This window comes from Notolepis coatsorum, assembly GCF_963971535.1.
Source record: "Notolepis coatsorum genome assembly, chromosome: 17".
Taxonomy (NCBI): Eukaryota; Metazoa; Chordata; class Actinopteri; order Aulopiformes; family Paralepididae; genus Notolepis; species Notolepis coatsorum.
In genome coordinates, this window is record NC_140181.1 from 88,623,628 (window position 1) to 88,633,439 (window position 9,812).

Sequence of the window (9,812 nt, forward strand, 5' to 3'; positions counted from 1 at the left end):
AGTGTGTTCACATATTAACAGGTTTACCTGTTTAACTGGCCGTATTAAGGGTAAAGTAGGAGGGTTGTTTTTCCCCCCGGTTCCCTGGGGACTTCTTCATCCTCCTCTCATACATGTTGCTACACTATATTGTGTCACTGTGTGGTAGGGATACGATGTAACCCTTAGCTTGATTGCTGAGGTTGTGCTAAAACTGCTTGAGGAACTTTATTTTCCTAAAAGGAAAGATTGTTTGGTCGCTTTTCGTGTGTGCTTAGCAAGGCCTGTGGCCGATACTAATCGAGAATTATGTATTCTCTCATTATGAAAAACGGCGTTCCTCTGTAGAGTGTTTTTGCCATTTTTTGTAGGTGATAATGGGTTGTGTGTGTCGTGTGACCTACAACTGGGTTGGGCTGGCCACAGAAGCACATGTGTAAGTTTGGTACCGGGGCTCTTGGAGGGCCCTCTCTGTTCTGTGTTTTTTCCTTAGTAAAAATCAGATAGCAGGTTAGCACATGTGCTGTGTGAAGCTGTTAGACGCCTCATGGAGCTGACTATGACTGCGTCATACTCTTTTTGTCATTACATCGTATCATGGGTGTGGGGTCGTAAAGGGGTGGTAACCTTTCCTCCCCCTTTTTTCTGTTGGTCAGGGGTAAACCCACCTGTCCTTCAAGGTTCCTGTCACGTTGCGGTTCGGCACGTTACAGGGTGAGGGGGGGGGGGGGGGGGGGGGAGTTTCCTGGTCCCACGCCCTGGAATATTGGGCGTGTGCACCGCAGAAATTCCCCCGCCATAGAGTACGTCACTGTGCGCGTCTCTGTTGGTAGGACTTCCGTGTGCTGTTCAGGTCCATGTGATGGATCTGTTTCGGGGGGTGGTCAGGGCTCCTCCTCACGAAGCTCCTATTCGGGCCTTCTGTGAGTTGGGACTCTCCTTCCATGTGAGGGAGCCTCCTCAGAGTACAGAGCCTCCTCCTCAGATTGTCAAGGTGAGTGGAACCTCAAGAAGGAGTCCTACTCTATTGTGTGTGTATTCGATTCAATTCGATTATTGAGTGTGTATGGGTTCAGTGCCTCCTCCCCGGAGAGCCCTAAAACCAATTTTTTACATGGCTCAAAGTGCAATATATTCTTTTCAATCTGTACAGCTCGCGTGGGAAGTCTCTCTGGGGATTTCCGTCTCCTTCCTATGGGAGGGTGGTGGGATGTAAAAATGTGAAAATGTTTTACCCCCGGCTGTGTAGACTGGGATACATACTGTTGGTGCTTCCTTCTTTCTATTAAAAAGAGTTGGAGTTAGGAAGTATCACACCCCTCTTGTCGTTCCCCTGGGCGCCTTGGGGATTCAATGACAGGTCTAAATAACCTGTTCATTGATGTGGTTGTGTCCCGACGCACGCATAGTGCTAGCTCGGGGTGTTCTGTAATCAGGCGACTGACTGGCACGCCTTGGTTGCTTGGGGTTAAAAAATGGCGTTTTATATAACCCTGTTGGAAACTGGAACACGGGTACTGCGGTAGTGCCGCAGGTATGTTTTGGAGTTTTTTCCTGAGGGGTTATGGGACCAACCACCGCATAGGGTAACGACTGGGTGGTTGGTTCTCTGGTGTGTCGGTGCAGTGTCAACTCCCGGGTTGCCGGTTGAGTGTGCCCCTGCACGTTCATGACGTCTGCCAATTGTGTCAGCCTTCATTTTGAGGGAGGTTTGTCATGGTGACGACGACGCCAGCATACGCCCCTTCCGCCGGGGCGGCTGTGTTCAGCTGTCCCCTCTGGCGCCTGTCTCTCATCCGCAGTCTCCAGGCTCGGGTTAACAGCCTGTTGCCTGGTTTTTCCCCGGTGCGCTGCCTGCTTCCGTTGGTTAACCTTTTTTGTGTGCTTACGGCCATGCTGACTGCCTGTTCTGCAGGGTCAGTGTGCCAGGCGGTGGACTATTGGGGGGACAGGGCCCGCTCGGCTGAGGGGCCTTTGTCCGAATACGCTGGCGATGTGGGGGGCGGGGTCACTAAGTGCCCACCTGGTGGGGTCTTGATGCTGGCATCATGGACTTCTCCGGGCCCCCGTTCCAGGGGGTCCAGTCCCTTTGGTGGGTCTGGGCCTTCCTTCGCGCTCCGCTGCTGCGGCCTTGCCACGGGGTTGGGTTTGCCCTTGACCCCGTGATTCTGGGGGCAGTAACGAGGTTGTTCCCTCCGTTCGTTCCCGGGTGGCATGCGGGTTGTGCGTGTGTGTAGTCGTGGGGTCAGGCCACGGTCTGCTCACCCTGTGCGTCTTCGCACGGTCGGGTCCGTCGCCCTCCCGGGAAACCTCTAATAGGGGGGGTGCCCTCCATTAGGGGGGGTCGGGGGGGCTCGGCCCTCCCTGTTCTGATGGTTGTGGGGGGCTTTCAGCGGGGTGTATTTGTCGGCCGGTGGCTCCCGCTCGGCCTCCCTTGTGCAATGAGTGATGCCGAGCGGAGCCACTATGATACAGAACGATAGGTTATGACTATAACCAAGTTCTGTTAATAGTGGTGACGCTCGGCATCCGACGCCGCTGCAGCCCTTGATCTCGCCTTGTGGTGAAAGCTTGGGAAGCTTGCTTATATGGGAAGCTGATAGGGGTGTGGTCAGACAAATATTGGGATATAAAGGTACATTTGTGGTCTTTATTCAGTGCGCGTGCACATGCGGGGATAGTGCAATGAGTGATGCCGAGCGTCACCACTATTAACAGAACTTGGTTATAGTCATAACCTATCGATTTACCCTGTTCAGAGCAAACTCGGAGGAACTTAACCCTTTCACTACCACACTACAGAAGGTTAACCCTTTCACTACCACACTACAGACGTCTGTAGTGAAAGGTTAACCATCTCTAGTGTGGTAGTGAAAAGGTTACCCATCTGTAGTGTGTGTTGTATAAGGAAGTAGCTTCCCAATAATGATGTAGTATAAGGAGGTAGCTTCTAGGGGTGGCGGAAAAAAATCGATACATAGTAGTATCGCGATACTTTGCGTGGCGATACTGTATCGATACAGGGACGCCAAGTATCGTTATTTAATTATTCATAAAAATTAAATAAAAAACATTTTTATTTTTTTATAAGGAAGTTGCATTGTTCATTTCAATACCTGTAATAGTACAGTATTCCACACAAACACATGTGCATTCAGTTAAGTTGGAATATGACTGTAATACAAACAGTTCAGTTTGTCAGGTACATGCAACACAGATTCAGTGTTTACATCTGTCTGCTTGAGAAAATACGTCTGCAATAAAAATGATTGAAGTGAGATGAACAGACTGAACTTTATTTTATTAGATAAAACATGTTGACATAGTTTTACTTTGCAGTTGAAAAAAAGTAATAAATTCAATTTGATTAAAAAAAATTATTATAATATTTGCAATACTCAGCGTATCGCAATATATTTAGTATCGCGATACTATTGTATCGTGACGCAAGTATCGCGATAGTATCGTATCGTGAGGTCTCTGGCGATTCCCACCCCTAGTAGCTTCCCAATAATGATGTAGTATAAGGAGGTAGCTTAGTAATAATGTAGTATAAGGAGGTAGCTTCCCAATAATGATGTAGTATAAGGAGGTAGCTTACCAATAATGATGTAGTATAAGGAGGTAGCTTAGTAATAATGTAGTATAAGGAGGTAGCTTCCCAATAATAATAATGTAGTATAAGGAGGTAGCTTCCCAATAATAATAATGTAGCATAAGGAGGTAGCTTACCAATAATGATGTAGTATAAGGAGGTAGCTTAGTAATAATGTAGTATAAGGAGGTAGCTTCCCAATAATAATAATGTAGTATAAGGAGGTAGCTTACCAATAATGATGTAGTATAAGGAGGTAGCTTCCCAATAATGATGTAGTATAAGGAGGTAGCTTCCCAATAATGATGTAGTATAAGGAGGTAGCTTCCCAATAATGATGTAGTATAAGGAGGTAGCTTCCCAATAATGATGTAGTATAAGGAGGTAGCTTTCCAATAATGATGTAGTATAAGGAGGTATGTCAAAAGACAGATATATTTTTTCTTTCTAGGCCCCACCCTTGACCAACATGCAGTCGCTACGATGGAAGAAAGAATTTAACATAAAAACATTAAAACATAAAAACACTGCACATATGTCTACTCTAGCCCTGGAATCAGATTTTCTGCCCTATGGCTGCTGAGCCATTTGCTCTTCCCATACATTTTAGCCTTTACCTTTGTTTTAAAAATGCTTTTGGTTTGACTTTGTTTGGTAGGCAGAGGTAGTTCATTCCAAAGTACAACACCTGTGTAAAAAAAGGAGCTCCTTGCTATCTTACTCCTAACTTTAGGAACACTGCAAGACATAATTCTAGATCTGGTGTTATGATCGTGTAGCTCTCTTACCATAACCACATGGCCTTTCAAATAGTCAGGGGTCCTGTCGTTAACAATGTTATACATGTGGTTTAGCTTAAGTTGTTTTACACTTTTATCTACTGGTAATAGTCCTACTTCTTTTCTTTCCATCGGTCCTATATGCGTCCTGAGAGGGGCGTTTAGCATGTATCTACAGACACACATTGTTCTGTGCAACCTGCAGTTTATGTCTCAAAACATTGTAACCGGTCGGTATCTACGAGCAGCTAGTTGTCAGGGTGACAGACTGACAGACAAACAGACCAACCTTGTCCTCCCTCCTCTTCTCCTTGTCCTTCTCCTTGTCCTTCTCCTTGTCCTTCTCCTTGTGCTTCTCCTTGTGCTTCTCAGAGCCGCCGTCGCCGCCGTGTCTCGGCTTCTCGCGCTCCTTGTCCCGGTGCTTCTTCTCAGAGTGCTCTCTGTGCTCGCTGGGGAACACAAGAGGTCACAGAGGAGGTCAGAGGTGAAGGGCCGGAGGCCAGACGGGGACCCGGCCTAACCAGACACAAAGGATTTCTGGACACAAAGCTCCCATGACCGACAACAGAGCCGACATATCCTGAATAAAGACCAACATGGCCAATTTCATTACTTGCCAAATCTGTGGTTATCCCATTACACTATAACTCATAAGTGTTGCGATGCAGATCTAAGCCACGAAAGATCAACAACTTCATTGGCTCATAGCGCGAATGGTTAGCACTGGCAGATGTCAATCGGAAAGGATGGCCCAGAGAAACCACGTCACTGTCTTTGATCGTGTGACTGCGTGAGATGACAGGGATCCTTTCGCTTTGGTTAAATCAGAGTTATTTAGCGCACTTCTTTCCTGTTGTTTACTGGGTGCTTCCCTTGGAAAGATTACACTCAAATTCAGAGAGAAGTATTCAAATACATCATTGCTGTTGTCATCTTTGAACCAACGGTTCAGTTTAGACATAAGAGCATTCTACCAAAGAGCATGCATGGGGCAAATAGAAACCAAATAGAAAGGACGTTTCTACTCCCTGTAATAGCATGGTTGTCTCCTCTGGCTGCAATGGATATCAGTATTGTTTGATTCAGATATATGGTTGGAATGATCGAGACAACCGTCACTGGAATGTTAATCCGTTCCAAATGATACGTTAGCCATGGTAGCACATCAACCTTCTCATGACAAAAGGAAGTGGCACGGTGGTGCAGTGGTTAGCACTGTTGCCTCACAGCAAGAAGGTCCTGGGTTCAAAACCCCAGCAGGAGGCCTTTCTGTGTAGAGTTTGCATGTTCTCTGCATGTTTGCGTGGGTTTCCTCTGGGTACTCGTGTGTATTAATTGCATCATCATTTCAATTGGAACATGTGCCTCACGCAAGCATGGTTTTAATTGAAAGGGCCCCCAGAATACTACGTAAGGTACGGTACGGGGTCCCAATATTGTCAGATATCCTTTACCAAAGAGCCCTGGAAATGATTATTACAGCGCTGTTTTTATTATTTTTATGCGTGCCACTGTGGACACCCCTCATTATGAATGCCCTCCATTTCAGTTCATTAAATCAAAATACTCGTAGCTGTCATGCGCTCTGAATTACGCTCGGAGTCGTAGCTGTCATGTGCTCTGAACTGAACAACACTCGTAGCTGTAACGTGCTCTGAACTACACTCGTAACGCGCTCTGAACTACACTTGTAGCTGTAACGTGCTCTGAACTACACTCGTAGCTGTAACGCACTCTGAACTACTCATAGCTGTAACACACTCTGAACTACACTTGTAGCTATAATGCGCTCTGAACTACACTCATAGCTGTAACACACTCTGAACTACACTCGTAGCTGTAACGTGCTCTGAACTACACTCGTAGCTGTAACGCACTCTGAACTACACTTGTAGCTGTAACGTGCTCTGAACTACACTCATAGCTGTAACACACTCTGAACTACACTCGTAGCTGTAACTCACTCTGAACTACACTTGTAGCTGTAACGCGCTCTGAACTACACTCGTAACTGTAACGCGCTCTGAACTACACTTGTAGCTATAATGCGCTCTGAACTACTCGTAGCTTTTTTTTTTTTTTTTTTTAATCTTTCTTCCCCTCCTTTTTCCCGATTTTTCTCCCATCCCACCCTTCCTGGTTGTTGCGTACTTTCCCCTACTGTTGGTCCGGGAGACCGGAGACTGTCACATCCTTTCCTCCGACGCATGTGCAGCCTGGGGCAGGCCAACCTGGCCGCGCAGGTTCTCACCGGGGAGAGTGTAGCGTGTGGGAGGCCACACTATCTCTCCTCAGTTCCAACCCTCGCTGAGCAGGCGCCCCGACCGAACTGTAGGGGTCGCTGTCCACAACGCCCAGGACCCACCCTTCAGCTTTCCCACCCCCTGATACAGCCAATTGTATCAGTGTGAGAGGCCAGCCAAGCTGATAGCAACGCCGGGAGCTGGATTCGAACAGGCGAATCCTAGTGTCTCCCGGTGTTGGTGACGAACGTAATCTCCGTGCGCCACCTGCCCCCCCCACACTCGTAGCTTTAATACGCTCTGAACTACACTCGTAGCTTTAATACGCTCTGAACTACACTCGTAGCTGTAACATGACAAGGCGATGTGGCATTGGATCTTTGGTCTTGTACTTGGCACTGTTCCAATTTCCACTTGTGTCAAAAGTATAAAAAAAAATTATCACATCAAAATGAAACAAAATCTGTAAACGAGTACGCCTATATATATATACACTGTGTCTGTGTGGATATTCGAGCACAAACGGTGTCGTGATGGAACCCAATGGTGCGTCAAAAGAGAAAAGGGAGGACAAAGTGAGGGAGGATGGGAGTGTCCGTCATCGTACCTGTTGCTGTGCTTGGATTTCTCTCGTTCCTTGTCCTTCCTGTGGTCTTTGTGTCTGTGGTCCTTGTCTTTGTGCTTGTCTTTATGCTTGTGAGTGTCTGGGACAAAAGAGGAGAGGACTGACTCGTTTAGGACACCGCCCCCCAAACGCAGAGAAATATGACCACCGTGCAATCTGAGAATGCATCTTTTAGCCTGTCGCTTGTCCCGTGAATAAAACTAGATCCGGGTGCCTACCGTGCCTGTGGCTGGGATGTAATGCAAATATGGAGTACGGTAGGGATGCAAATACTTCCTAAACTACTGGGAATCATATAACATGACCTACCCCGAAAAATGTATCCCTATTTGGAAAAGCTGGTCCCAAAGTCAGGAACACACATGCACGAACACAAACACAAACACCATTATCTGCACAGTAAGCTAAACAGTTCTAATAAAACTTGAGGTAAGCAACACTGCACTATATTGGACAGTAATTTAACAGCAGGAAGTGAAGTGTAGCTGACATTTAGAACCACAGTTTATTTATACATATATTCCTCCCTATCGCAAACTCCAGAAAGTAAGGAAGGCTTGTAATCGAGGGAGAGGAGAAAATCCACAGGGGGTGAGGGAGTACTAAAGGAGGCGAGAACAGGGGGAGAGGTAGAGCCGGCGAGACAGGTATGTAAGCTTGCCTAGTAGAAACGGAGGTAGCTTATCTGGGAATCCCACAGTGCCCTCTCAGTGCCAGTCACAGCATGCCTGCCGCATCTATGACTGCCTCCCCAACAGATAGCTCTACGTTTTACAATGACTGACCTGGCCTACCATCACCTACACTAGGCATGTATGTCTTGGAAGATTGACTGCAAGTGCCATCTCTTAAGTAGGCCAACAGTTATATGGCTTGACTTCAGTGAAAGGGCTATTGAATTTATGTTTCCAGACTCTTGGATTTTAAGTGGAAGAAATTGTCATTTATTCTTTCTATGGAATTCCTTTGTGGGAAAGACCTGACTGGGCGGCTAGATCGTCACCTCGTGGCGTCCCGCTGCCATGGCAGTTGATAACGGATAGGATGCTATTGTCATGTGAAACAATAACACACGTCCATTTATTCATTCATCATTCATAACCATTCCCGTGAGGTAATTCCCCCCCACACACAGGATTAACTCCACTATTTATTCCCCAACTAAAAGTCCTCTGAACTTTACAAGTGTTTATGGATAATTCCTCAGAAGGTCTAATTTCTACCAAAAAAATGGGAAAAAAAGACAGATCAAGTCATATGGCTTTAATAACGCAGGCTAACTTTATTTTCCATAATTAAAAGTTTTACAGAAAATTCTAAAGAATCATAATATGGGCTACGCGGAACAGAGTGTAACCAATATGCGGTTTGTAAACGCGCCGGTGCGTCGGGCTGGGAGGCTGATCAGCGCCCAGCTCTCGCCTCCACATCCCGGCAGGCCGTTCCCTCACCGCTCGGCACTCTGGCTGTTCGGCAGAGAAAAAGAAAATGGCGCAGAGACTAAGTCCTCAACCCCCATTTTGCTACTTTCGGCTACAAAATTAGGTGTAATTGCACAACCCTATCATACGTCTACAGTATGCATAATAAACACGGTGCCAAGCGCTTTCAGAATCTACCCTCAGATTCAACCACGGACGGGCGCAAGTGTAGATTTGAGACCCTCTTTTTGAACAATAGCCGCAAGAGAGAGGAGGAGAAGGGACTTAGTCTCTGGGACGCCATTTCTGTCCTTTAAAAAACTAACAGTAGACTGGTCACGATTGCGAGTGGAGACGAACATACTGTGAAATAAAATCATCATTGGGGGACGTACCGTTTGCTTTAGATCCAGAATTGACCTGGAATTTGTAAAAACAAACACATTAAATATTTTTATTTTCTAAATGCCGGTAGCTTGGTTTATTTGATCAAGTTTCAACTGACAGGCAAATAGATTCTGAACACATCACAATAAACTGCAAGTGCGCACACACAAAGTTGCGACTATAATGACAAGTGGCTTATCGATAACTTATTTACTCAATATGGTATTTCATGATAATGACATTATTGGTATATTAGTCAACCATGTCACTGCAGGAAACCAATTACGTCTGGCACCAGACAATCATAAAATATTGAGAAAGCGCTACCTGAGAATCTTTGTGACCATGATCTCCACTCATTGTCAAGTTCTTTCTGTTTGTAAAGCAGGTAGGCCTACAGAAGATAGCTGTCCAGGATGCGAGCCTCTAGCAAGCCTAGATAGACTGTGGAATGGAGTCGTTGCGCACTGGGTCAAGTCCCAATATTTAGTGACTGCGCATGCCCAAATCAATTTGAATAATGAGAAAGAATGCCCTGGATGGACCCTCCCTGACCCAAAAAACAACACAACATTATCTCATTATGACAAACCAATGTGGTTAATTCTGACTTTGGAGCAGGTCGTTACATTTTAATTAGAGCAATTAGATTAATGCCTCAAATCAGTAGAAAGCATTCAAACGATGCTTTCAACAACTTCAACACAACTGGACACAAATCCCATTACATCCCCTGTTGTCCCAGAGCATCCTAGCAGCCCCTCGAGGAGAGTAGTGGCCTCA

The 9,812-nt window shown here is 46.1% G+C and overlaps 1 protein-coding gene across 1 annotated transcript in view; it reads right to left on the bottom strand.

The window, feature by feature from the left end:
• Positions 1-9,494, bottom strand: part of top1b (DNA topoisomerase Ib) — a 50,265-nt gene extending 40,771 nt beyond the window's left edge. Inside the window, exons 1-4 of the mRNA XM_084334190.1 lie at positions 9,357-9,494; positions 9,038-9,062; positions 7,204-7,300; positions 4,643-4,802 (exon numbers count right to left, since the gene is read on the bottom strand). Of these exons, the coding sequence (XP_084190316.1) occupies positions 4,643-4,802; positions 7,204-7,300; positions 9,038-9,062; positions 9,357-9,389 (315 nt within the window). The 5' untranslated portion in view covers positions 9,390-9,494. The remainder of the gene's footprint in view (positions 1-4,642; positions 4,803-7,203; positions 7,301-9,037; positions 9,063-9,356) is intronic.
• Positions 9,495-9,812: the final 318 nt, after the last annotated feature.